Genomic DNA, 27,775 nt, shown 5'->3' on the forward strand with positions numbered 1-27,775 from the left:
GCAGTTAAAAACAGAACGAACAACTCTTTCACAGAAAATGATTGTGGTTACTGACAGAATACTTTATACATCTAAAAAATACTTCCTCTGAATTTAATTGTGGTTGTTCTTTCATTTGGAAATATGTATAATAACTTTCCCTGCATCTATAGTTCATATAATTAACAACTAAATGGGTTGTGCTCTTGTTTTGCATGTTTAAGAATTAGTAGCATGAAGTAAAAGGAAGTTTCCCAAAATAACTGTAATTTGACAGTAATTATAGGTAAAACAGAGACAGCTGAATTAGCTGAAAATGAATTGGTGAAATGCCTGAAGGCATGCAAATCATTTAGTGTACAAGAAAGTTTCTAATATTACATGGGTTTAAACAAGGCAGCTCTTTCAAGGTAACCTGAAACACTTCTCCCTGTTGCAGACATGTACCTGGTGTCTGAAGGTCCTGAGTCGTATCACTACCTGAGCCAGTCAGGCTGCGTGAAAGACAGCAGTCTGAATGACAAGCAGCTATTTTACAGTGTCATGGTAAGGAGAGATGAAAAATATTTTACTGTACATTGTTTGTTTTACCCCCAGGGGGCGCTATTACCCCTTTTCATAGGTGAACTATTCATAATGCCATCAGACAGAGCTGACTCCCAGAAAACAAAAGCCTTGGGGAAGCATGTTGTTTGATTGTGTCATGTTAGCTTCGGAGGCACATTTAGAATTATGTTCAAAATGATGTGTTTTATAGCTCAAGGAAAAACTAAATTAAGTTGATCTGCTGTCATGACTCAAAATGATTTAGCTTTTCTAGATTCCTTCATTGTGACATCTTGTGTAACTTTGTGTTGTGTTGCAGGAAGCACTGAAAGTGATGGAATTCAGTGAGGAGGAGATCAGAGATGTGTTCAAGTTGCTGTCTGCTGTCCTCCAGATGGGCAACATAGAATTCATGACTGCTGGTGGAGCTCAGATCACTTCCAAAGGAGGTAGAACGAAGAATCGAGAGTCACACTTAACAAATCTGAAACACAGAGTGCGTTAGATTGACATTGATGAAGGTCGTACACACACTCTCAATGTGTTCATGTCGCTGAAACCTTGAAGAACACAGAGAAGTAGCAATATAATATGTCAGATCTCTGTAATTTCTCATTTATTTCTTAAAGATTTCCAGGAAGTTTCCCAAAATAACTGTAATTTGGCAGTAATTATAGGTAAAACAGAGACAGCTGAATTAGCTAAAAATGAATTGGTGAAATGCCTGAAGGCATGCAAATCATTTAGTGTACAAGAAAGTTTCTAATATTACATGGGTTTAAACAAGGCAGCTCTTTCAAAGAAATCCCTGTTTTTCCGATAAAATTCATAGTTATTCCTGATACTTTCTCGGAAATCATTAAGAAATGATTTGGTAATTAGAGGCCCGTATTATTTAACTGAATGAAGTTACTCTATTTCCTTGGAAAAAAAAATTGGAATTATGATAGCACAGTGCTAACCAAACCAGTTGTCCTTTTGAAACCAGACAAACAGACAAACAAACAACTTTTTCAGCGTCATGAGCTCTTTGGTGAGACCGTCATTACTAACAGTAAAAGTCCTTACAGCTTGTTTTATTTTTTATTTTAGGCAATCTTTTTATTATCAAAACCTATTATCAAACACAACGGCAGTGGAAGAAAAAGTTGTGTATGAGAACATGTTGCAAACAACAACTAGAGCTAATAACAAATAGAACATGTATGCAATGTCAATCAACCAGAGAGAAATATGTGACTATGTAGCTGGTTCAGCTCAGTCTTGTTAAAAGTTGTTTCTGATGGAATTTAGTGCGGAAACCTTTGCACAGCAAATAACAGGTTCCTCAGTGATGCTGGAGCACTCTGCAGCGGTTCCTTGTGGCTCTGAGTTTGGTTGACATTGTACAAGCAGACAGAGCAGTGAACAGGCTGTAACATGAGCTCAGGACTCCTTTGTTCGCTGTGTCTGACCTCTTTTCCAGTGAACCTGTGAACTACAGCGACTGCAGAGCACTAGGCTACAGCGCAGCCGGCAGAGTAGAGTTTCCTATAGACTCTATGGGATCGCTGTCTGAAGTATATGTCACATCTGTTGTTTGACATGAATAGGAGTCACCTGAACTGTCTGTGTTCTGCTTTAGTTATACATACACTACAATATACATCTGTGTGTGTTTCAGTGGTCAGTAACGTCAGCGAGCTGCTCGGTCTGGACTCCTTCCAGTTGTCAGAGGTGTTGACCCAACGCTCCATGATCCTCAGAGGAGAGGAGATCTGCTCCCCCCTCACTGTGGAGCAGGTAACAACACATCCAACCCAGCTTCCTCCTCTGCTAGCTCCTTACAAGAATCACACATCTAGCCCGACAGGAATCCTGAAACATTTCCACTCTTATTTCCCACATTTCAGTGTATTTGGTACAGTGTTTTCATATCTGCTGTCCCCTATCCTCACTGCTCTCCCTCTCCCGTCCTGGTGACACACACTGCCTCTCTCCGTCGCTCTACACCACATGCCTCCCCAGATCCCTTGCGTGACTCCCAGCCATTTCCTGCTTTTTGTGTGCCAGATTCCAAGCACAATAAAGCCATCTGATAGTGATCTGACTCAAAAGCACAATAGACCCAAAGACTGGGGGTGAACTAAAAGTCTTCTCCTCTGGAGGCAGTGCAGCCAGGCACCGAGACGCTGGCGTAATAATTCACTGGTGTCTCCCTCAGCTGCGAATGTCCGTGCTGTAGTCTGTAATTAATGTGAATATTTAAGTCTTTATCTGCACGTTATCCTTTTCACCATATGCCACAAGAACATTCTGACACATGACACAATCCTTCTTGGCTGAGCTCAACCCTTCTTCCCACTCAAGCTCATAAATCTCAGCGAATATGCAGGATGGACCTTTACTATTATCACAGGGGACACGAAGGCCACAAGAAAGCTTTTCATCACCAGACAAAGAACTTGTGCTGTCACCCTGCTGCTGCTTGTTCTGCTTGGCCTTTGAAGCAACTTGTCTCTTAATAGACTTCATTATTCCAGTCCTGGAGTCGGCAAGAATGACTTCTTCTCACAGCAACCAGGGGTCAATCCCCCCTCACGACTGCCTGCGGTAGCCCCCCCCCCCCCCTCGCCCCCTTCCATCCCGGACAAACAGCCATTCTTTTCACCCTTGTGACGGAGATCCTGGAGCCACCAGCTCTCTGTTCACACCCGCTAGTCGCAAAGAGGTGACTGGGTATGATGGATTACTCAAAAGCCGAAGAGCATTGTTGCCCTGAATACAGTACACGCCGCCACGCTCTTGTTTTGTTTTAATTTCAAACACAATACCTGTGGAGGAAGTGTAGCTGGCAAGCTTAAGCTTTTTATATTCACACACGAATGAAGTCTGGACGAAAGGTTGACTTCACGGCAGCTGCAGGAGTCAGGCTTGAGTCAAATGGTGATTAGGAGCAGAGTTTGTTTCTGGAGTATCACAATTGATACTCTGATGTGATACTCTGCCAATCAGAGGAGTAATGTCTTCATCAGGATAGATGACCAAAAAAAAAAACAGAAGTAAAGGACCACGTGACTTCTTCCTATAAAGCTTTTGTTTGTATTGCATGGTCTTCCTCAGCAAATTGAATTTGCTCAGATCCCAAGGAACTGTAGTTAAAACTTTCAATTATTTCAAGCACCTTGAAGAGTTTTTTGTTTTTTTTAATCAGTTTGAGCTCAAACATTGAGTTGGCCGGTTTCAACCATCGCCATTACCAGAATTTTTTTTTTTTCTTGTCGGACACTCGTATCCTGCATGAAACAGTCCCACCTGTTGGACTGTCTTGTGTTCGTATGTTTTCTTTGCAGCCTTTTATTGAAGACAAGGTACAAACACAACAATTGAGAAATATTCCATGCTCTGCATTCAAAGTTCTACTTAAATAAAAGCAGCGATGTAATATTTTTCTTTGTAAAATCTTACTCTGAATAGTAACTATGTCTGACAAGAAAATAAGTACGGTAAAAAGTACAGCAGTTCTCTATAAAATGTAAAGTAATAAATTACCTAAAAATGTTCTTAGATACTCACCAACACTACTTTTGTCTGCCTTCTGCCACTGTGTTCAACCTCTCTGTCTCTGCGAGACAATGGAACTTAATAGGTGTCATTTCCTCTTAAAAAAAAAGACAGAATATAACACTGGAGGGAATCATAAGAGCATATTTCTGCATTACTCCGATTTGTCTTTGTTTTCTTTGTAATATATGAAATATGGCCTAGCAGTGCGTCACTCTTGAGATATGTAAGTGATAAACGACAGTTTCTGTTGTGAAAACAAACATTGTCTTAACTGCAGACAGACACTGTGACATAACACACCTTTGTCTTCAAGCTGCTTTTTGTTTTATGGACACACTGCTGAAGCCTCGCACGCACACACACACACACACACACACACACACACACACACACACACACACACACACACACACACACACACACACACACACACACACACACACACACACACACACACACACACATCAGTCCTATATAACATATGGTAAATGGTGAATGGTCTGTACTTGTATAGTGCTTTATCACCTTATGGTCTCAAAGCGCTTTTAAATGGTTTTTCCATTCACCCATTCACACACACGTTCACACACTAATGAGACTGAGCTGCCATGCAAGGTGCTGCCATCAGGAGTACATTGGTTTTAACCTGCAACCACCATCTCATACATCTGATGAAATGTGTGCTGTGTGGTGATATATGCTGTGTTTAGGATACAGTCTGCAAAGTTTCCTCTCTCTCTTATTATTGATGCCTGACCTCGTTTCCATGGTAACCACCATCTCCTCGTGTCACGATTGGCAGGCTGTGGACTCGCGGGACTCTGTCGCCATGGCGCTTTATTCTCAGTGTTTCTCTTGGATCATCATGAGGATTAACCAGAAGATCAAGGGGAAGGACAACTTCAAGTCCATCGGCATCTTGGACATCTTCGGCTTTGAGAACTTTGAGGTGAAAGTCCACTTGTTGAATTTTAGCATCACTGAGCAAAAAGAAAGTCTAATCCTCATTCAAATCTCTTGATAATTTATTTCCTGCATCCGTTTCTTATTGAGATTAATGGGTTCCCAAACAAACACAAAGTTTTCAGCCCCTCATGTAACACTTTTTTGTATCACTTCCTTCTCTTGTCCCTTTTGATTGCTTTGAGAAAATCTGGAAAAAGATGACGTCTCATACTTCTGTGCATAAATCAGGATTCAAACCATTTCAGTCAGATATTGTGATAAAATATTACACAGCTGCACAGACACTCACTGCTTTAATGTCATGATATCTTTTTCTACTCTGATAATAGGATTTATCAACATTTGAATCAGAATAAAATAACATTTGGCCCTCAAACACTAAATACCATGTTTTGCTTATTGTTATTTCATATACATGATTAAACTCCATTCTGGAGAATATGGCCCAATGTGCAACTGAACACTTGAAACTTTCAGTACACAGACCGTTTAGTCAGATAACATCTTGTATTCAACTGCTCAACTGGAGAAGAAGTTTTGACAAGTTAATTGAAACATCAGATCCAAAATATTAGTCAAAGCAGAGTGTTTTTATGTGTCTTATTGTCTTGTGTTTTATGTGTGGAAGGTATCTTTGAGCTACAGAACTGATGGTTTTGAAATTCTTCCATTTTGTAGGTGAACCGGTTTGAGCAGTTCAACATCAACTACGCTAACGAGAAACTGCAGGAGTATTTCAACAAGCACATCTTCTCGCTGGAGCAGCTGGAGTACAACAGGTCATAAGCGTACACACAGATACAGAGCCACTGGAAATAAAACTAGACTTTGCATGCGCTTGAGACTGTCCCGCAGACAGATAGGGCTGGGGGCGGGGGTTGAGCCTCCTCATGACGATTCAGGCAAACCGCCAGACGTTTGGAGTTGGCTCGGTTTCTCCAGCAGCCAGTTGTTTTCTGGTATAATGGGCCAGCAGCCTGGACATGGCTCATTTCATCACATGTTCATGCTGGATAATACAGCCATTGTGTCTTCCTAGTTGTTTATATATACATGGTGTGTGTGTGTGTGTGTGTGTGTGTGTGTGTGTGTGTGTGTGTGTGTGTGTGTGTGTGTGTGTGTGTGTGTGTGTGTGTGTGTGTGTGTGTGTGTGTGTCCTCACAGGGAGGGGATCCAGTGGGAAGCCATAGACTGGATGGATAACGCAGAGTGTCTGGATCTCATAGAAAAGGTAACAGACAGTCAGACCATGAGAGAGCAAAGTCATCACAAGGATCAACCGCTAACCACCAGCCAGAACTGACTGACCCAGACACCACACTGTGCTTACACTGACTCCCATCTCCCGGTCTATCATTATATAGTCTCATTTTGCATGTTGTTTGCACAGTAATGTCCACCAGTCAGTGGTTAGAGGTACGGTTGAACCAGAGCATGAGGACAATTTGTGTTATTTTACCACCATAGTTGTAATGATGTTAAAACTGAGCCCCTAAAAAGGTGGGCTTATGTCTGGAAGATTTCTGGTTTTAAAATCACAAACTTGGAAAGTGTAGAGGAGGCAAAAACACCACACCACTGCCATTCTATACCTACATATACTTGATTTTGCTTTATTATCAGATGATTGCTGCGGCATTAGTGTGACTGTGTAACTGTGGGAACGTAAATCCAAAGGTCTGCCAAACACCGTGCCTGTTCTCTGAACCCACTCTCTATAAATAAAAAAGAAAATTTTATTAATTACTTTGCTGTTTCCTGCACGCATCGTTATGATAAAAGCTGCCAGATGTGCCTCAGTGGGATTATAACTAGTTCCATCATGACTGCTGTGTTTTACCCTCTCTGCTCTTCTGTCCCTCGCCCCTTTAGAAACTGGGCATGTTGGCTCTTATCAATGAGGAGAGTCGCTTCCCCAAAGGCACCGACTATACCCTCCTGGAGAAACTGCACAGCCGACACGCAGTGAGTGCACACACAAAAACTTACAGGGCTCTTTCATACATGTAGCCGCACACCCTGTTGCTCCCAGACAGACGCTCGCAAAGCCATAAAAATGACCCATATCCGTCCACCAAAGCTCCTTAACCCCAGTTGAGGAAATGCCTTCACCACCCACCAGCTCAGACAGCGTCAAAGAGTTAAACGTCTGTCCTAGCTGATGAATTGCCTGTTGCGTTGAAACGTCTTTGCAGGGCTCGTACACACCCCCGAGCGCTCTCAAATACGAGCACAACAATGCTGAAATGTGATAAGCCATTCTCCGCGTCTGATCAGCATTGTGTGCAGGAGAAAAGAGTGTACTCAGAAAACCCAGCACAGTTTTCTATGACTGATGGAAAAATACAAGAGAGTGAAACTGAAGAACTGCCTGACCTCTCCCAGAGGTGTTTGCCTTCACTGCTGATCCATGTGTTACATTTTAAAGTCGTGGTCAGAGGATTAGAGATTATTTGGTGCTGAAATAACTGTTTGATTGACGTGAAATTAATAAAATAAAAAAATAAAAAACACTTTGATAATGGATGAATAATTTAAAGCTATATCACAGGATTTTTACACATAAATGAACGCGTGTTACAACCAAGTCCTCATCAAACCAGTTTACACGGTGCGGATTAGAAAATATCACTTCTAGGTAAATCTCTGTATTTCACAGTATATATAGGTTTTTTTTACATCTGGTGTCTGTTGAGACATTCCTGCGTTGGTCAGGTGAATGCATACTGGCCATTTCCTATGAGCAGAACATGCACACTTCAGACTTCTGCTAGCTGAGTTAGCACTATGCTAATGGTTGAATAAAATAATAATTCCATTATGCGGCTCTTTTTAAACGTTATCTGACCAAATGGATCAAGGTCTGATAGAGTTGTTTTGCTGGAGTAGTGAAGCCTTATATTTCATTCATCTACCATTCATCCACTGTTTTACAGCTGCAGCAATAGCACCAGAGTCGGCTACACGTCTCGACAGGGTTTTAGTAATTACTGTCACTGGCAGAGGGGGGAAATAAAGCTTCTGCTCTATAGGTTAAAGTAATTTATCAAGCAACGATTCTGGTTTAACCTTCTAAAATGTGGTTTTATCTATTTATTCATTACATTTAATTGGCCGTTTTCCTGAGCTTTTGATATTTTCGCCCGTCAGCAGACATAGAAACACTCTCAATACAAGCAAAGTAACCTTTGAAAACAAAGTATTATTGACAAAAATGAAAGAGTTTTTCCACATGTATGACACAAACCAGTTCTTGTAATCATCTTTGCAAACAAAGTGAAATTGTTGTCCTTATGTAGTGATTATTTTTTTTGGATAAGAAACCATTGCTCTAAAAAAAAAACACCAAGACATCAATCAGGCTCTGAAAAATTACCTGGGGCATTTTTTTTTTTTTACTCTTCTGTTTCAGTTCAGTTTATTTGAGAGTAGTTACGTGATGGTGTAAAATAATCATGTGTTGCAGGCCGAGACATTTAACCAACCACTCAGTAGTTGTCTTCTGACCTTTTGAGTACTCAATGTCCTATGTGCACTGCTTAATTCTATTAGACCTAATTAAGTAGACATGAACAGCATTTCTAAAAATCTGTGATCTCTTTGTGCTTTCTCCCCAGACAAACCCATATTATGTGAAGCCCAGAGTAACTGACCACCAGTTTGGCATCAAGCACTACGCTGGAGAGGTTATTAACAACACACACACACACACACACACACACACACACACACACACACACACACACACACACACACACACACACACACACACACACACACACACACACACACACACACACACACACAGCAAACCCAGTTCCCTTTGCTCCCTGAATTAATAGTTTGGGGAAGTGAGGTAGCTGTTGGATGGGTATTGGGATCTTCTTTGCCAGAATCTTTTCCAGGATGTCGATGCCTCACCCCCCTCACCCCCACCCCACCCCACCCCTCCACGGTCTTTTTCACTGAGTCAGGAGAAACAGCTTCACTGTCATCTTCCCCTTCCTTTGCTTACATGATGACAAAGATTGCTCCTGATGGAAGTGTAGGAAACCGGCAAAAAATGGATCAGGACAGAGGGACAGACACAGAGATTGAGTAGGGCAGAGGGGGGATGGGACGTGGGGCAAGAGTAGAAAGACGCAACCTCATAAAGAATGGCTTTATGAAGCCTGCCTCAGACAAGGTCTCCTCAGTGTGACTGTGGCAGCTCAGTCACAAGCCTGGCATGGATGACTATGGTAATGACCTGGTCCAGAGAGGGCAGGCAGGCCAGCCAGTTGTTCTTTCTTTCTGTCTCTTTCTCCAGTGTGCCTCTCTAGAGTGCATAGTCAGTTCTCTCAAAGCACTTTCTGTTAGTTGAAATGTTACTGTGAGTTTGGGAGTGAAATCGTAGCATCTTCCCATGGATTTGATTTTCTGTGTGGTGCCAGCGAAATGCAGTTCATTCTAATTGGGTCCCTTGTTTGTCAGACATGAACTAGTACAAAAAAAAACTTACGGGGGGCATCTAACTATTTGAGTCTCAAGACAATAATGTGAAGAACCAACTGTAACATAAGTTCCAGTATTTATACTTACTGGACCAAAGTGTGTGTAATTCTTGACAAACTCCTTTCACTGTAGAATCTCAGACCTTCCTAGTTCACGAACCTGTGACTGACTGACACAGAGAGCCTTTTGTACAACTCTATTTCATTGAAAGAGCAAGGGTGTGTAATTGGTGTGTCAGTGATTTATAAATATATGTGTCATCAAGTTTGAATCTCTGTGCTCCTCATGAGCCTGAAGGCTTGTGGATGGGGATTTTTTTTTTTTTTTTGTGGATTGTAGGATACACACAAAGCTGTGAATACAAGCTCACTCACACATACACAAATGTGCTTGTGTTTGCCTAAAGACTCAGATTAGAGGATATATGTTTTTGCACAGTTTTTTTGATATGCGTCTTTATTTTCAATACACGCACACACACTAGTGAACACACAAACTCAGTGTAATACTGTGGATCAGTGTGAGCGCAGGAATGCTGTGTTGCTAAGGCGAAGGCTGAACAGAACTCAACAGGTGACTGCATTAACACAGACGTGCTCTGCTGTTCTGGACGAGGTCCGACCCCCCCCCACCTCGTGTTTGTTAGCACGAACCCTCAAACATGCAACCGCAGTCATTGCAAATCACTCATGTCACACTTAGTGCACATATGTGTTGATGCAAAAGAGAGATACACTGTATATCTATAGATGAATTGGCTGTATTTCCAAATAAATGGTCCCTCACTTAAAGACATCTATGAACACTAATGAGACTGACATTAATCCTCAAACGAACCTGTCTTTAATGAAACTTTGTATACAAATAGTTACATTTTAAAGTTGTATTCATTTATTCATATTCTGCACATCTCAGTAACAAATACTACTATGGTTGTAAATTCTGACCAGGAAATTCAATTGTAAATAGTTTTGGCTTTATTATCACCTGTAGATCTAAGGTGATTAGCCAGTGATTTTTATGACTGGCTGTGTTCTATTGCTAGACATTTAACCAGGTTTATTGCTGGGTAATGCAGCATATTCATTACTTATGCTCATACATATTTGCACAGCTGTGTTTATTTTGTTGTGATAATGATTCAAGATAGTTCTTCGTCTGTTTCCGAGCGCTTGTGACCGTTTCAAAGTAAACACACTCTGTTATTGCTTTTGATTTGTTTTCACCTGTTCAGGTGCTTTATGACGTGCGTGGAATCCTGGAGAAGAATAGAGACACCTTCAGAGACGACATCCTGTTTATTCTCAAAGACAGCAGGTGAACGCTGCGCACTGTTATCTTCTCTATGCTGAACATGCACCTAATGGATGTGATTTAGCTCCTATGCAAGAGTGTCCACAGTTACATGACCTGTTCCGCACTGTTTGTCTGCAGGCTTGACTTCATCTACGACCTCTTTGAGCGCGTTGGCAGCAGAAACGGAGATGAGACGCTGAAGATGGGCACCGCCCGACGCAAGCCGACCGTCAGCTCTCAGTTCAGGGTGAGACTGAAGCTTCTATGACCTCAATATCACTCTCAGTTCCACGCTCATGACTGTATGATCGTGTCATCACACAAGTTGATTGTCTCCCATGTGCTATTGCGTACAGTGATCACTTAACCCTTAACGTTATGCCTGTTATCGTGGCATGATGAGTGTGAACGCAGGGGAATAGATAGAAAATAGAGGATAGAAATCACGGCGACACAGGGGACGCGGGGGGAGGGGACAGGAGGGGATGGGGGGGGGCTGTCTTTGATCTGCAGACGATGGGTGATGTATGTTGGTGTGAGCCGGTGTGGGGTCGGAGGAGGGGTTGCAGTAGAGGACTTAGCTTAGCATGTCTCAACTGCAGCGTGGAGAGAAGGAGCAGGGGAGGATTTGGCAGGCTGTCCTGGCCTACAGTCCCTAAAGACAGGGGATTAGGGTTGATGGCTGGGCAGAGAGGGGCCAACCAAGGGCCAATCACGCTCAGCTCTGCCAGGCCAGGCCTTGCTGGAGACAGACTGTCTGAGGCAGAGAGGAAAGCGAGGCTGAAAGACTCTACGGGGTTCAAGGGTCCTCCGAGTGTGTATTTGTACACGTGTGTCCCATGTAGATATGGGATGAGTAATCCTGCAAAGAGATGGAAAATAACTATACATTAATCCTGCAAAGAGATGGAAAATAACTATACATTAACTCAATACTCTTACTTTAATACCCAATTTTTGCCCAACACTACTTTTACTAATACTTACTAATAACGTGTTATAGTTAGATAAGGTACTGAACAAAAAAGAAAAGAGCATTCTCTAGAATTCAGCTATTTTTTTTAACTTGATCTTTATGCTATTTTTTACAAGGTGAGAAACACATTAATTAAAAACTCCCTTCTTTTCAAAATAAATAAACATGAATACAAATACATGGAAATAAACTGACATGTTTGGCCTCTCTGTTGTCTTGATATGTATCCTCTTGTTGCTGATGTGTTTCAGGACTCTCTCCATTCCCTGATGGCCACACTAAGTGCCTCCAATCCCTTTTTTGTACGCTGCATCAAACCAAACATGGACAAGGTAGGTCATGCAAATTTTATTGCAAAAAAGAAAACAACCCTGCCAGGTCTTGTCAAGGTCAGCGCCTGCAAAGTTAAATCTCCTGGGTGCTATTCATAGCTCCGATTGCTCAGAGCTGATATTTAGTCTTGTTGTTTCAGCGCTCCCATGACCCCAACCAAGAAGAGAGTAATTTTACAGTGTAATGCAACTCATTACTACAAAGTCATTCAAACGATTCACTCTGAAAAGTAACTCCTTCCTTTCACTTTCACAACACATTTTCACCAATAAGAAACTGATATTGCTCTCCTGCTTTGGTGCAAAGACTCTCATTGTACTTCCTCAAATAAAAGGGCTGTGTACCAGCACATTCCTAACACTTTAGCCTTTTTAACCAGAGGTCAGAGGTCACTGCTGGCCACTCCAGCTGCAGCAGCTTGGCTGATGCTCTGCTGATCTGGCTGCATCAGTGGAATGCCAAGATAAGACCACAGTGCTGTGGGTGTGGTGCAGCCAGCAGGACATTTATTTACTAGGTATCTATTCCTCCGCTGCTCTCAACCGCAAGACTGCAAGCCATTTCGAAAATAATTGTTATCCAGTATTGGATACTTAAGAGTGTTGGTTATATTACGTGTGTTCTATGTGAATGGCTGCGTGTAACCCAGTGACACTGTGTTACTGATTATTGTACACAGTATGGTGATTGTCCTCCTCTCTCAGCTCCCACTCCCTACTTTCTCGCCTGCTTGTTAGCATGGAAACTGTCCTGTCCTCCCCTCTTCCCCTACTTCCCCTTTACCCACCTCCTTTTATCCTGCCTTTCTGTCTCGTGTGTCCCCTGCTCTCATTGGCTCTTCACCTGTCTTTGGCTGGTCAAGATGGAACAAGCCGTGCCTCTGCTAATCCTGCAGTATGACAGGGTGGCATGCACAATCCTCTGACACGATTACATGCAAATACACGCAGATACCCACACACACAAGCAATTTATTTATGTGATATATGCGCCTACTTTTCTTGGAAGAAATGTCACTGAGGGTAGGGTCGGCTCGCTTTTCACTCAAACAAGTCAACATATCGTCACTCTTTCAGCTGCCGGAATCCTCCGCCAAAGAGCAGAGGTCGGCGCTCGGCGGGGTGCACGTTCATGTGCGTTTGTTTGATTATGAACATAAACACATGCAAGCGTAGCATTAGCCTGTAATTCGATTGACACATTGAGGAATGCTGTGGTCCTTTATGGGGGCTTATCCGGCACTGTGGGCCCTCTGGGTGACAAATAGCCTTCCTGTGGACCTGAGTGATCTGGCAGCCTGTGTAGAGAGGCGGCAGACATCAAGATCTTCACTGATAAGTAGGCCTGCTGGATTATTGGTAACACAGAGCTGTGAACAATGCGGCTGATTATTCAGGAAAGAAAGGCCTCCCGGCTGGCAAGGTCTTGCTCAACCCCGTTCAGGTTTCTCTCTGATGGTGTGTGTTTTCTTTTTAGTAAACTGATTGTTAATGTAAAATGACAGCGCTCACCATGGTAATTTACAATTTAGTTCAAGTTTAACTTGACTCAGCAGTAAAACTATTTGAATAGGTGTGCCCGCAGTGTTTAGCTGTCTCGTGTCTTTCACTAAAGTGCAGTAAGGGAGATTATATTTTAAAGAACACATACTTCACACGTGCAGGTCCACCTTCAACGGCACAGCTATTACAGGAAGAAAATGACATAATCAAGTATTTAGACACTCAGCTCTCCGTGTGGTTATCATTTAACATGAATAAAAAGGCATTTTGGTGTCTGCAGTTCTTATTTTGTTCTGTTCTTTATCACCTACAGAAGGCCAACCAGTTTGATCCTGATGTCGTCCTGAACCAGTTAAGATACTCCGGGATGCTGGAAACTGTGAAGATTCGCAGGGCTGGATTCCCTGTTCGCAGAACCTTTAAGGACTTCTACAGCAGGTTAGAAAAATATGTACACACACACACTAAAGCTGGAGGAAGTGGCTGAATGTTGTTGAAATAAACAAATAAAAGTCACCCTCTAAAGCGCAGTAAAAAAATTTTTTTTGCTCTGAATGGTTTTATGCTCTGCATATCTGAATATGTCTGTTTATTCTGTATTTATGTATGTTTGTTTGCACAGGTACAAAACCATCCTGATGATCAGACTCCACTCAGATGACGAGAAGCAGAGGTGCTCGGAGCTTCTCACACTTCATGACAAAGCCAAGAAAGAGTGGCAGCTGGGGAAGACAAAGGTGCAGCACGCATACACACATGGATGCATACACGGGTCCAGACTTGTTTTTGTCCCTTAGGAGGACTTTGTAATGATTTAGATTCATGCCCTGGATACTTTCAGTAACCATAACCACGACCCTGATCTAGCTCCAACCCTTAAAACTTTCACTTGCATCCCCAACAGCTTTTGGGATAAAAAAAATAAAAAAAAAAAAAAAAAGAAGTCTTAGCCCTAAACTTTAATGTTTTACCTTGTGGGAACCATCTTTTTGTCAAGTTGGTGAGTTGAGTCCCTCACATGTGTCCGTGTGAACAGATATTTTACCCCGCAATTTAATTAATACAATAGAAACACACTAGAGCAGGATAGAAGTTGCAGGCTCGAAGCAGGCAGGAACACAGCTGCACAGGGTGCACAGGCTGGGGGATTTGGTGAAATGCCCTGTAAGATTGTCTCTGCATTACACCAGTCACGCACCTAAATACTCTTGAAAACATTTTTAATCAAGCAAGTTGTTTTTAAGCTTACATTTGTAATATATAGCAGAATGATCTGCAGAAACATTGTCCAAAAACCTTCAATCTGTTATCTTTGGGGACCAAATCTGTTCTCAAGAAGTCAAGCTGCTGTCATTGCCAAGCTGTTAATGTGTACCACAGTTGCTGTGAGTCATGCACCAAAGATTTTTCTGACCGGTTGTGGTCAATCCGTTGCTCTTTTGTTGACAACCGCAGGGTTACTTGGAACCTCCTAAAAATCCTGACACTGTCACTGTAACTGTAACCCAGTGCAGGGGCTTACAGTGATCCTGAGGCAGCCTTATTGTAGCTGGAAAAGTGTAAGCCTCATGACACTCACTGAGCTGTTGATTTAATAAACTAAAACTCTCAGCGAGTGCTTTGGAGGCAGACTGCCGAGATGAGATGTTGCAGCCTAGGAGAGGTTAGAGGAAAGTCTCACCTTATGCATTAATCTTAGAAAACTTATAACATTATGATCTTCATCTGCTGCAATACAACTCTTGGTGGAGCTTATCTCTGGTGGTCCCTCTTCTACTTATTCTGGCTCATAATTTCAAACAATCATCAATTCTCACTTCCAAACTTCGAATGATTAACTTTTAATGACATATTTGATCTGGACAGTAAAACCTCTTTGCTCTGTGTCCTGCTCAGCATTAAGAGGTTTCCACGAAGCCGAGAGAGGAGGATATAAACAAAACAGGTTTTATGGAGTTCTTTTGAAATCAGCAAAAGCCACATTTGACCTGCTGTTACTTCCTGAGCCAAGTTGTGGTTCCTGTGTGGATGTTAAATCAAATCACGTAGACATTTCAGATTCGTTAGTTTCCTTTTGGAGTGTTTTGCTGGCACACTCTTGAGTAGTGTCAGCTGCTGTCCAGTGATGTCCAGACAAAAACTGGTTGATGTGAGCCACATGTTTGGTTCCTTTTGAATACATGACTGGTGCATAAGCGCTAATGTGCACATGCCTATATATAATCAATTCCTCACACATGCACACAGTGTACATGTCTGGAGTAACTGTGTATTGCTGACTTAAGAAAGGAGCCCGTAATACTTCCTCTGTATCGGTACAACTTGTCTCTAGGATCAGGACTTTGACCTTTGGTTGACTGTGCTGACTGCTCGGTCTACTCAGTGTGTACATCGAAAGAGACCGAAAGAGGCTTTTTCAAAGCGAAACCTAAAAATGCACAGTGAGGCCACGGGCTTGTGTTTTTGATGGCAGCACAATATTTTGGGTTGAGGCCAATGCGGTGTGGGTTGTGGGAAGGGGGCTGAGACCCAGAAGGAGCCTATATTTCCTTTGGAGAAACAATCTGTGTGTAATTATATACGTGCTGATTGTGTGCAGAGGAAGTGTGTGCCCAGAATTAGGGGCTTGGGTGATGGTGCATGGATTGTGTGTGTATGTGTGCGCGCCATTTGTTTTACAGGCGAGGGAAGGATGTGGACGAAAAGGAAGCTTCCTCCTCTCTCAGACTTTACAGAAGCAGGGCTGCAGCTGTGGGACCCTTTGATTAGTGGAACATCTGGGACACAAACACACACAGCCAACAACCCCCCCCCCCCAACCCTCATCCGCGCCTCCCCCCACCACCACCACACCCCACACCCACCATGAAGCTCCTGATCCTCCTGCCGGCAACATAACAGCAGTGTCGTATAAAAACTAACATAAAGAGTCCGACGGGCAAAATCGGATTCTGTCTTATAACGTCATGTTCCTGCTGTACGTTCACTTCTCGTAAGGCTTTTCAGTCTCGGGGGAGTTGTCGGCTGTGGCCCTGCGGAGACAAGTGTACCCATGTTGAAAAGAAGTCTCCAGGAGCAAGGGAAGGGTTAACTAAACTCTTTCTCCTTCTTTCATAAGAGCGAAAAGAGAGGTGTGGCCTTCTCTCTGGCCACCAGCCACCATCCCTCCCCCCTCGTCCTTCCCTCCCTCCCTCCCTCCTCTCCCCTCTCCGTGCCTCTCTCTCTCTCTCTGCCTGTGCGCGTCAGTCGTGCTACCAACGCAGCGGTAGCAGCGGTAGCAGCAGACGGGAAACGCTCAGCAAGGACGCCTGCACACAATGAGGCTCTGCAGCAGCAGCATTAGCAGCAACACTTGCGGTCCCACTGCCAGTTTTCCCTTCTGCTCTGCTTTGCAGTCAGGGAGAGCAGCTAGCCTGCTAGTCTCAGCTGCACCACAGCTTCCTCCGCAGTGGGCATAAGGCGCTGCCAACTGACAACAGGGAGGGGGGGGGGCCCTTCACATCCCTGTGGGCCCTCGTTTACAGCCTTACAAAGAAGAGGAACTAACACATCCCGTTTCTCACCCCCCCCCCCTTCCCCGCCCTCCCAACCTCCCCTCCTCTTGTGTCTCTCTGCCTCTGTTACTCCTTGTCGGCCGTGGCGCTGCTCGTCCCGCAGGTGTTCTTGAAGGAGGCCCTGGAGCAAAGGCTGGAGAAAGAGAGGGAAGAGGTGCGGCGCAGGGCTGGCATGGTGATCCGCGCCCACATCCTCAGCTATGTGGCAAGGTGAGTGGTGGAGTGGTGGTGGAGGAGGGGTGGGTGGCTGAGTGGCAGCGACAGTTGTCTGTGTTTTGTAGCAGAGGTCTATAGTCTTGTGTATGCTGGAGGGAAGGATTGTGTGCATGCCTGTGCGCATTTGTTTACCTCTCTGTCTGTATGTGCATGCGTTGTGTTATGTTGGCTTCAACCTTGCCGGCTCGCTGGTCGGTCAGTCATTGCAAACTATGCATCCAACCGCTGTTCAAAGTGAACAGAGGTTTTTTTTTGTGTTTTTTTTTAATTCTAGTGTAGAAACTAATGTTGTGTCCTGCAGAACTGAGTATGTCACGTTCTTCACAAAGTTCTTCAACTCCAGAAAGTCTAATGTCAAATCATAAATTCCAAAACCAAAAAAAAAAAAGATCCCAAACTGCATCATTTTTAGTCACTTTATTTATGAAATTTCAATCTGCAGACCATCTCTAGGTCACTTTTTTCTGGTAGAATTTCAGTTTGAATCCCTGAGGAGGGACAGGTTTTTAACAAAGTGAATACAGGAGATGGACAGCGTGGAGGATTTTTGGGTTCTTTTCAGAAATGTGTCCAAAATGGCACCTACAATATTTCCTTATGATCTGCTGGAGCACTATTTCACTTGTGTCACTGGTCCTTTAACAACTTTAAGCCTCTAAAGGAGATATTGTATAAAAAGAGTGATCTTTTACGTTTTAAATGTCTCGTGCACTTGACTAGTATATCTTAAAAAGGCAGTGTCCTTATGTCCCTTAGTTACACCACTGTTAGAAAGACACAATCATCTTTGAGCATGAACAAGGCTTTAATTTATCGGTTCACAATGAGCAGTACAGTTGATGCAGATTTCTGTACCATATAAATCTGTCTTTTTAGGCTAAGCAACAGGTTTTTCGACCCTCTGCTCTGCCTGGTCAACAGAACATCCATCATGATGATGTTTTAAAAATCTGCACACGCATCCACCCATAGGCATGTAATCTAACTGTCCTGCGCCTGCATGCTGCCACATATACGGTTACATACAGTCCTCCGTTGGAAGATTATAATGGGACTTCCCTTCACAGTCGTTCATACTAAAGACAGACCCTCCTGGAAGTTCCCTTAAGACACAAGTGAAGCCTTTGTATTGTTCCATGTAACATTATCTCTGCTCTGTCTTGAGACCAGCCAAGGCCATGAAGTGCTTACTGTGGAGACTAGGCCAGGCTAAGGGTCAGGGAGTCAGAGCGCTGTGTGTGGTCCTTAGAAAGTCACGTGTGTTTATATGTTTGTGTGTGTGTTGTGTGTGTGTGTGTGTGTGTGTGTGTGTGTGTGTGTGTGTGTGTGTGTGTGTGTGTGTGTGTGTGTGTGCGCGCGCGCAAGTTTTTTGTTGTTGTGTGTGTTCAATGCATGTGCAGTGTGTGGGTGATGGGGCTTAGTCACAGGGCTAAACACAGCAGCCCACACCACCACAATGGAACAGCACAAGCTCATCAGACTCTAAACATCGCGCAGTTCACAATGTGCAGGCTTTTTTACCCGTGTGTTTATTTAAACAGGGAATGCCAGCGAGCGTCAGCGGGAGACCACGTAGAGCTGTGTCACTTTGCAGATATGTTTGTGGTGACAGAATATTCCTAGATAATGTTAGATTAAGTATGAGACTGTGCTTTGAGCTTGCTACAAGTGTGTGTGTTTGATTTCCTCATCAGGAAACAGTACAAGAGGGTCCTGTCCAGCGTCGTCACCATCCAGAAGAACTACCGCGCTCACTTTTGGAGACGTGTCTTCCTGCGCCTGCGCTTCGCCACCATCGTCCTGCAGAAACACCACAGAGGCCAGCTGGCCCGCTCCCTCTATCGCCAGCTCAAAGACGAGAAGAAGAAGCGAGAGGAGGCGGAGGAGCGCAAGAGGAGAGAAGAGGAAGAGGAGAGGAGGCGAGTAGAAGAGGAGAGGAAGAGGATGGAGGAGAGGAGGCAACGGGAGGAGGAGGAGGAGAGGAGAAAGAGGAGGAGGAGGAGAACCAGAGGCTGCAGGCTAAAGAACTGAAGAGGAAGGCAGAAGAGGAGGAGTCGATGAGGAAGGAGAAGCAGAAATTAGCGGCAAAGGGGGAGAAGACAAGGTATACTGTCTTTTATTTTGGTGATTTACAAAAGATGTGCTTATTAGTATCACAATATTTAATTATTTTTTTAAATGCTCTTCATGTAATGACTAATGCATTAATATTTCATCTTCAGGAACTCGCTGGTGAATGGAGCTTGTCAAAAGGTAATTTCCCTTGTGTACAAAAAAAAAATGAACTCACATCCAATAAAAGATGAGCTGTGAATGCAGTTGTATGAAGAACTTAATTTAGCTCTTCTTCACTCGTCTGGTCCACAGAAGGAGCTGTCCCAGACTCTGTCCTCCAGCCACTCCTCTGAGGAGGAGAGCCGTCAGATGGAGGAGATCCTGCGGCTCGAGAGGGAGATCGAGCGGCTGCAGAAGCAGCAGGAAGACGGCGTGTCCCTCCTCGGAGACGTCTCCCATGAGGAGCTGCGCCAGATGAGGGATGCTGAGATCTACAGACTGGAGAAGGAGGCTTCCCGTGTGGCCACTGAGTTCCTGGAGCTGCTGGACTTTGGTGGTTTAGAGCCATCCCTTTCAAGTGAGGAGAACCTTCATGACCCAACGGAGTCTACTGCTCCTCTGGCTGAGGAGGAGGTAGACGAGGGTTTCCACGCTGAGGACGAGTGCATTCCTTTACCTGACTTCCCTCCTCCAGCTGTGGTTCCTCTGGACAAGGAAGTTTTCCAAAGTATTCCCCCTCCTCCGCCTGCGTTTGCAGAAGGACTAGTGGTCTCTCCCTCTTCAGCCTCCTCTCCTGCCCCGAGAAAGCTAACCACAATCACCCCTAATGGACTGGGTCATGCCCCTGTTCTCCCAGACTCCCAAACCCTTCACCCTTCTTCCCCTTCCTTGGTCACCAATGGAGAAAGGGAGCCAAGGACGAGCAGCAGGGGATCAGGCTTGAAGCCTGCGAACGAGGAGCCGTCCCCCACAAACCTGCCAGACACGGAGTCAGACTATGACCAGGAGGAGTTTGAGGAGGTTCACGGGAGCTCAGGCGCTAGCACTAATGATGGCCATATCACAGACGAGGAGGTGCTGCGAAAGTCCTCCTGCACCCAACACAGCCTGGACTCCTTTAGAGGCAGCTCAGACTCGGTGAGAAATAACAAGCTGAGAGTCATTATTGTCAAATGCTGTCGAGTTGTTGCAAAATGTGCAAAGCTTTGCATTCTCATGATATAATCCAAATCAGTAGGTGTATGGAGCAAAATCTGAGGTCCACTGGAAGTAGAACTAGTAAATTTGAGAGGAAATCCCCAAAATGAACGAGTTAAAAAAGCAACCTTCTTTGCCTTGAGGTTCACCTAAAAATTGCATCACTGACTTTTTCCTTTCCATGTCAGATCTAACTCAAGCCATTGTTCGCACATACACTGACACACACCTAGATTTCCTCTGTGTTTGTTATACTTCCCACACATTTCCTCAAGACAGGCACTCCTGAACTGCATACTCAATTGCAGTATGCATTTGTGCAAGCCTGGATCTTATCAAAAGGCTCAGCTCATGTCAGAATCACAGTGAAAAACTGCTGGAATTATTTGTTTTGGCTGGTGAGCATGCGAATCTGTTCGCAGATACTGCAAGTCAAGCAGAGTGCAGGCCGAACACTGTCGGATCAGCAAAATGTCATAGGGAAAGAAGGATGGTGTGTGTGTTGGCATGCGTAAGAGTATGTGTGTGTGTGTGTGTGTGTGTGTGTGTGTGTGTGTGTGTGGGTACCAGTTTTCAGGGTGATTGACAACATAATGGCAACAAGGTCAGACAGATTTTCGGCACTGAAACTGCAAAACGAGGACTTTGTCTTCTCTTGACCTGCTGTTCTCTGAAAATGAAAAACAAAAACCACTACCTCTTTTTTTGAAATTTTCTTACCAAGTGTTATAATATATAAATATATGTCCGACTTGTTGCTTATTTAAATTGCTTCTAAATTCACCTACTTTTTTTATGTGTTTTATTATTTTTTACCTTGAAAATGGCTGCCAAATGTTCTTATGATGGACCATCTTAAAATGCTGGTGTCTTTGTTGCAGTTCATTGACAGCGATGAGGACAACGATGGCTATGTGGACACAGATGAGGAAGTTTCTAATGGCAGAGTGAATCTGCTGAACGGCAGCGGGCCCCCATACTTCCACGGCTACCTCTACATGAAGAGTGAGTCGCTGAGCCAAATCTCTGCACAGTCGGCATGCCGATGATTTATGCACAGCTGAACACAGCTTGTGTTTCAATCTTTTTCAGTTTTTGAAATGTCTGGCAGATTTTCTTTGTTTCTTGCTCGTCTGCTTTCTCTGTGACAGTTCTAGTAGTGCTTATACTGTGTATTATCCTTGTTTGATTTTGTTTAATGTCCTTTATTGAGGTAGGTTTGTATGTGCTGTATGTCTTCTATCCAGTGGATGCTTGTATGTGTGTGTAGACGTTTGTGAACACATGTATGGGTGTCGATAAGGTGACTTAAAACTGTATAATTTGTATGTCTCGTCATGGTGACATCTGATATGAAACAACATAAATCATATCTGCGGCGCTCCCTCTCCCAGGCGGTCTGATGATCCCATGGCGGCGGCGCTGGTGTGTGCTCAAAGACGAGACCTTCATGTGGTATCGGGCAAAGCAGGACTCCCTTAAGTCTGGCTGGCTTTACAAGAAAGGAGGAGGAATGTCCACTTTGTCTCGGCGCAACTGGAAGATGCGCTGGTTCGTTCTGCGTGAGTCGAAGCTCATGTATTTCGAGAATGACAGCGAAGAGAAGCTGAAAGGAACCATCGACGTCCGCACAGCCAAGTAAGACTCTTGTTCTCAGTTTGAGGGGTTTTAAATATATCTCTATTTATTTTATTCAGTTATTTTTAGGTTCTTAGATTTGATTAAATTCATTTTTTTCCTTGAGACAAACAGAGCAAATATATGTTCCACTAATTATTGGTTTGCTCTGGGTCTGTAGGGAGATTGTGGACAATCATGAGAAGGAAAATGCACTGAATATTGTAACTGAGGAGAGGACCTACCACATCTACGCAGAGTCCCCTGAAGATGCCAGGTACGTTATGTCCACATAATCTATCAAACTAACTGCTGCTGTTCTGTAAATAGTGTTTTACTTTGTCATTAAGTCACTCTAAAAGTGATGTGTGGAAATAAAGTTCCCCCTTGTGGTTGCCAGTGGAAGTTCATGGTGTTATTTTTGATTACATGTTGGCTGACCTCTACTTTCTGAACTCCCTCTGACCCATTCAGTGGTTGGTTCAATGTGCTGAGTCGGGTCCACAGCGCCAGCCCGGAGCAGCTCATGGAGATGCACCATGAACAGGCCAACCCAAAGAATGCAGTGGTTAGTGCTGTTTTACCTCTCTCCTGCCTGGGCCCCAGCCTCAGCTCCATACTCCAGCAGCAGTGAAGAAGCATGTAACTGAATTGGATCTGGGTCATAAAGTGATTTAAGCTGACGAGGCGAATTGCACACACTGATGTGTTCATTGTTCATTTTTTGGACATTAAAAGAATGAAAGTTAGTTAGCAGCATTTAAAGATGTTAAAATTGTAACTGCAACGGTGCATATTTTTGAACATAATATGAAAGGGGTCGTTCATTGTAAACTTTCAGTGAATTATTACCTGAACCTGCAGCTCCTCTCAACGTTTCAGAGCTCTATTATGACTCTCAGCTCATCGTTTATCTTTCTGGCCTCCAACCTTCCTGTTGTGTTTCACTCTCATTGCTCTTAATAGGAGACAAACACTGTTAGCAACTAGCTGGTGAACATAGTGGAATATTAAAAAGACGCATATTTCCATTCACACCTTATTTCTCTTTCCAGGGCACACTAGATGTGGGCTTGATTGATTCTGTCTGTGCATCCGACAACCCAGACAGGTGAGGGAAGACTGATAAACCCAACCCGTTTGATTAAAAAATGTTTTTAAACTACAGTCTGTGGTCTGACAGCATGTACATGGAAGAAAAAAAATACGCTTGTGTGATGTTTTCTGTTTCCAGACCAAACTCGTTCGTGATCATCACGGCTAACCGAGTGATCCACTGCAACACGGACACTCCTGAGGAGATGCACCACTGGATCGGCATGCTACAGAAATCTAAAGGAGACGCCAGGGTTGACGGACAGGAGTTCCTAGTCAGAGGTCAGTGGGTGGAAACACGCACTCTGAGCTTTGTACAGCTGATTTTTAATTGATTTATGCATTTGTATTGATACAGCCCTAATTCGCTCCATAATTGTCTGATAGCCCGAAGGTTGAAAATAGTTAAAAAGAAAATACAATAAATGAAAAAAGAGAAATGTAATTCAGCCTTATAATACTATTTTCTCCTCTTTTTTTTTATCATCACAGGCTGGCTTCATAAAGAGATTAAGTCAGGAGCCAAAAGCACTTCTCTGAAGCTGAAGAAGCGCTGGTTTGTTCTCACCAGTAACTCTCTGGACTATTACAAGTCACCTGAGCGCAGCGCCTCTAAACTGGGAACTCTGGTCCTCAACAGCCTCTGCTCTGTGGTGCAGCCTGACGAGAAAGTCTTCAAGGACACTGGTCAGTAAAACATCATTCGCAGTCATCTATCCATGCTTGACGGGAGATAAGTTCATAGTTTTAAGCTTCTGTCTTGTAAAATTTTTACAAAAACAACAACTCCTGTGTGTGGGTCATTCACCGTTTGTATATTACACCACTTCTTACCTGCTTTTTTTTTTTCACAATTTACCTCTTACGGTTTACTTTTGCAGGGAGAAATATTTCGGATTGTCTCAAGCTCTGTTAGGAATTGATCTTGTATGTAACAACCTTCTTTCCTTTTCATCCAGGTTACTGGAATATAATTGTCCATGGGCGTAAACACTCGTATCGGCTTTACATCAAAATGCTGAATGAAGCCATGCGCTGGGCGAATGCCATACAGGGAGCAATAGATAGTAAAGTTCCCATCGAAACACCGACACAGCAACTCATCAGGGACATCAAGGTATTAAAGCACTCACTGGACTGTTTGTTCCTGCTTACTGATAACTGCTGTGTCATTGTATGTCTGATATTTAATGTTGCATGCGTCTCATCAAATGTGCATAACATTTCATCAGCATATGGACATTGATATTATTACTTCAATTCTTTTCAGTCATGCAAACCTTTGGCAGGAACACACGGTAGTAAAGTGAGGTACTTGTACTCACTGCCTGTGTGCTGTGATCTTTTTTTTTTAAAGTCTGGGTTTTTCCTGCTTCAAAACACTTGTTTATCTTTTTCTTACAGTGCATTCAGCCATTCCCTTGATTTGCTGCAGTGATCATTAATATTGCTGCTCTCTTATTTCCTTATCAGACTCACTGAAATATAAAATTTCCCCCATTTATAGTTAAAAAAAAAAGCTGTCTTGATAAAGAAATAATGACTAGAGACTAAGGGTAAGATCACAAATCGGATCTCCTCTGTGTCCAGGAGAGCAGTCTGAATGTGGAGGCTGTGGAGCAGACGTACTGGAGGAACCCCATCCTAAGATATACCCAGCATCCTCTGCACTCCCCTCTTCTACCTCTGCCTTATGGAGACGTCAGCATCCACTGTGAGTGCTCTGCAGCTACTATTAGCAAACAGTTTCCATTGATAAATTTACTTGCTTGGGGTACTAGACTAGAAGTACTCAGCTTAGAAGTATCGATCGGTTTTATGTTGTAACATGTACGTTTATACATGCATTATTATTTTTCTTCCTCAAGTAACAGAATCTGCTTGAATATTTACTTTAAGAAATAAAAGAAATATGTCTTTTTTACAAAGATGAGAAGGTTTCCAGAGTAATATACTTCCATGTTGGACAATGTGGATGTACATTAAATGCATGTGAGAAGACTACAACTAAAAACTAAAAGTCCCTGAAAGATTTCTAACAAAGTAATTTGAAATTTAAAAAATACATTTGGGATGAAATAAGTAGTTACTTACAGTAGAGCAAATAATTAGATAAAGCACCTAGTTTGACAATGAATTTGACCTCTCTCTATCTCTCTTAGTGCAAAAGGAAAAGGGTTATACCAGCTTGCAGGATGAGGCGGTGAAGATTTTCAACTCACTGCAGGAGATGGAGGCTGTCTCAGACCCTGTGCCAATCATCCAGGGAATCCTGCAGACCTGTCAAGACCTGAGGTCATTACGGGATGAGGTTTACTGTCAGCTCATCAAACAAACCAACCACGTCCCGCACCCCAACAGTCCTGCCAACCGCGCTCACTGGCATCTCTTGACCTGCATGAGCTGCACCTTCCTGCCCAGCCGAGGCATCCTACGCTACCTCAAGTTCCACCTGAAAAGGTGCGGGCCTCTTTTGGACCGGGGCGTTTAATCATTAACAATCCAGTAATAAATGATTAACAGCTGGTTGAAAGGTTTTGTTCTTGGGTCCGTGGGTTTTTTTCAGGATTAAGGAGCTATTCCCTGGCACAGAAATCGAAATGTTTGCCCATTTCGTTGGTGAGTCTCTGAAGAAGACCAAGAGCAGGGAGTTTGTTCCTTCTCAAGAGGAAATCATGGCACTGCTTACCAGACAGGAAATGACCACAACAGTCTACTGTCACGGAGGAGGCTCCTGTAAGATCTCCATTAACTCACACACCACCGCTGGAGAGGTAAGCACGCTGTAGTCATCACTACATAGACTTTTTTTTAAATGTTCCTCTGCGAGCCATCTCTGTGATTATTTGATATTTACTTTTACTCCAATTCTTTGTTTTTGGAGCCATGCTAAAAGATACTAAACATTATGGTTCTTTGTCCAGGTGGTGGAGAAACTAATCCGGGGTCTGGCTATGGAGGACAGCAGGAACATGTTTGCTCTCTTTGAACACAACAACACTATTGACAAAGCTGTGGAAAGCAGAATCCTTGTGGCTGATGTTTTGGCTAAATTTGAAAGGTATGTCATAAAACACAGGGGCTATTTTATACCGGATCATGTGTTTTATTATAGTTTTTTAATCTGTGTTTAGCTGTGATACATAGGAATTCGAAATTTGTGTTCGGGACATGATCACGATGAGAAGATTTTGAAGTAATATAAGACAAAAACTGACGTGACATTTATGGTTTTCCTCCCCAGACTGGCCGGCAGTGAGGAAGCTCAGGATGAAGGCCAATGGAGACTGTATTTCAAGCTCTACTGTTTCTTGGATGTTGAAAGCATGCCGAAGGAGGGAGTGGAGTTTGCGTTCATGTTTGAGCAGGTGTGCTTACCTGATCATGTTCCATTTTTATTGAGAGTTTTTTTAATTAAATATACAGTTGGTGTTAATTTTTTTGTTGTTTTACTCCTCCTTCAGGCCCATGAGAGTTTGACCCGGGGCCACTTCCCCGCCCGTGAAGAAACCCTGCAGCACCTCGCTGCTCTTCGCCTGCAGTTCCTCTATGGAGACAGAGCACGGCTCACATGGAGCCTGGAAAATGTCTACCCTGTAGGCCGCCTGCGCAGTCGCATCCTGCAGTTCACCAAAGTAGGTGGAGCCTCGGGGTCCGGCCAAACTCTGGAGCGTCGGAGGACGAGCTTCCTGGATGGGACGCTGCGTCGGGGGCTGAAGACGGGATCGATGAAGAAGCAGCGCATGGAGGAGGAGCAGATGTTGGAGATGTGGGTGAAGGAGGAGATGTCTGCCACCAGGGCGAGCATCCTGGAGAAGTGGTCCCGCCTCACAGGTCTGGACCAGCACCAGGCCATGCTCAAATACATGACCATCATCAAGGAGTGGCCTGGATATGGATCCACACTGTTTGATGTTGAGGTAAGTTTACCGAGTCTTTAATCCTTACATGCCAATGTGGCCAATATTTGGGCTGAAGATCCCCAGACGTCCCACAATATGATATTATCACGATTATATGGCGATTGTAAACATCTTGCGATATGTTGAATAGTGGGATAACGTATATTGGGATTTATTACCTTTTTAAGCTGCAAAGGAAAACTTTGTAATCATCTGTTTTATCCAATAAAGGTTTCAGTCTCTTCATCTTACTTTAATCATTTTTATTGATCCAGTACGGATCTCTGTTTCACAAAATATGAAGAATTCATATACAAGTACCTCACTGTGTGGAACTCGGCAATCATTTTTATGTCAGGTACTGCAACATTATTTGCTCTGGAGCTGAAAACCGAGTTGGCTGGCTGTTAACTGAAATACATCATTTTATAAAGATACTAATGAGGACACTGTTTCAGGTGGATCAGTCATGTTTGACCTGATGTCTGATGAGATTACTGT

At 43.5% G+C, this 27,775-nt stretch overlaps 1 protein-coding gene across 1 annotated transcript in view; it reads left to right on the forward strand.

Annotated features, from left to right (window-relative positions):
- myo10l3 (myosin X, like 3) overlaps positions 1–27,775 on the forward strand; it is a 70,400-nt gene that overhangs the window by 40,274 nt on the left and 2,351 nt on the right. The window contains 32 exon segments of the mRNA XM_069698628.1: positions 419–525; positions 845–974; positions 2,189–2,307; positions 4,874–5,020; positions 5,716–5,816; positions 6,202–6,268; positions 6,910–7,002; positions 8,655–8,723; positions 10,766–10,848; positions 10,966–11,074; positions 12,055–12,135; positions 13,952–14,076; positions 14,261–14,375; positions 17,296–17,402; positions 19,103–19,397; positions 19,400–19,512; positions 19,631–19,661; positions 19,776–20,600; positions 21,542–21,665; positions 22,055–22,298; positions 22,459–22,554; positions 22,752–22,845; positions 23,333–23,388; positions 23,512–23,654; positions 23,865–24,059; positions 24,332–24,489; positions 24,963–25,086; positions 25,535–25,832; positions 25,939–26,146; positions 26,297–26,433; positions 26,617–26,740; positions 26,837–27,292. Of these exon segments, the coding sequence (XP_069554729.1) occupies positions 419–525; positions 845–974; positions 2,189–2,307; positions 4,874–5,020; positions 5,716–5,816; positions 6,202–6,268; positions 6,910–7,002; positions 8,655–8,723; positions 10,766–10,848; positions 10,966–11,074; positions 12,055–12,135; positions 13,952–14,076; positions 14,261–14,375; positions 17,296–17,402; positions 19,103–19,397; positions 19,400–19,512; positions 19,631–19,661; positions 19,776–20,600; positions 21,542–21,665; positions 22,055–22,298; positions 22,459–22,554; positions 22,752–22,845; positions 23,333–23,388; positions 23,512–23,654; positions 23,865–24,059; positions 24,332–24,489; positions 24,963–25,086; positions 25,535–25,832; positions 25,939–26,146; positions 26,297–26,433; positions 26,617–26,740; positions 26,837–27,292 (5,174 nt within the window).

Source organism: Brachyistius frenatus, unplaced genomic scaffold (assembly GCF_029030835.1).
Source record: "Brachyistius frenatus isolate BFR_SWC_R1_liver_20210118 unplaced genomic scaffold, ASM2903083v1 Contig_27, whole genome shotgun sequence".
NCBI classification, from domain to species: Eukaryota; Metazoa; Chordata; class Actinopteri; family Embiotocidae; genus Brachyistius; species Brachyistius frenatus.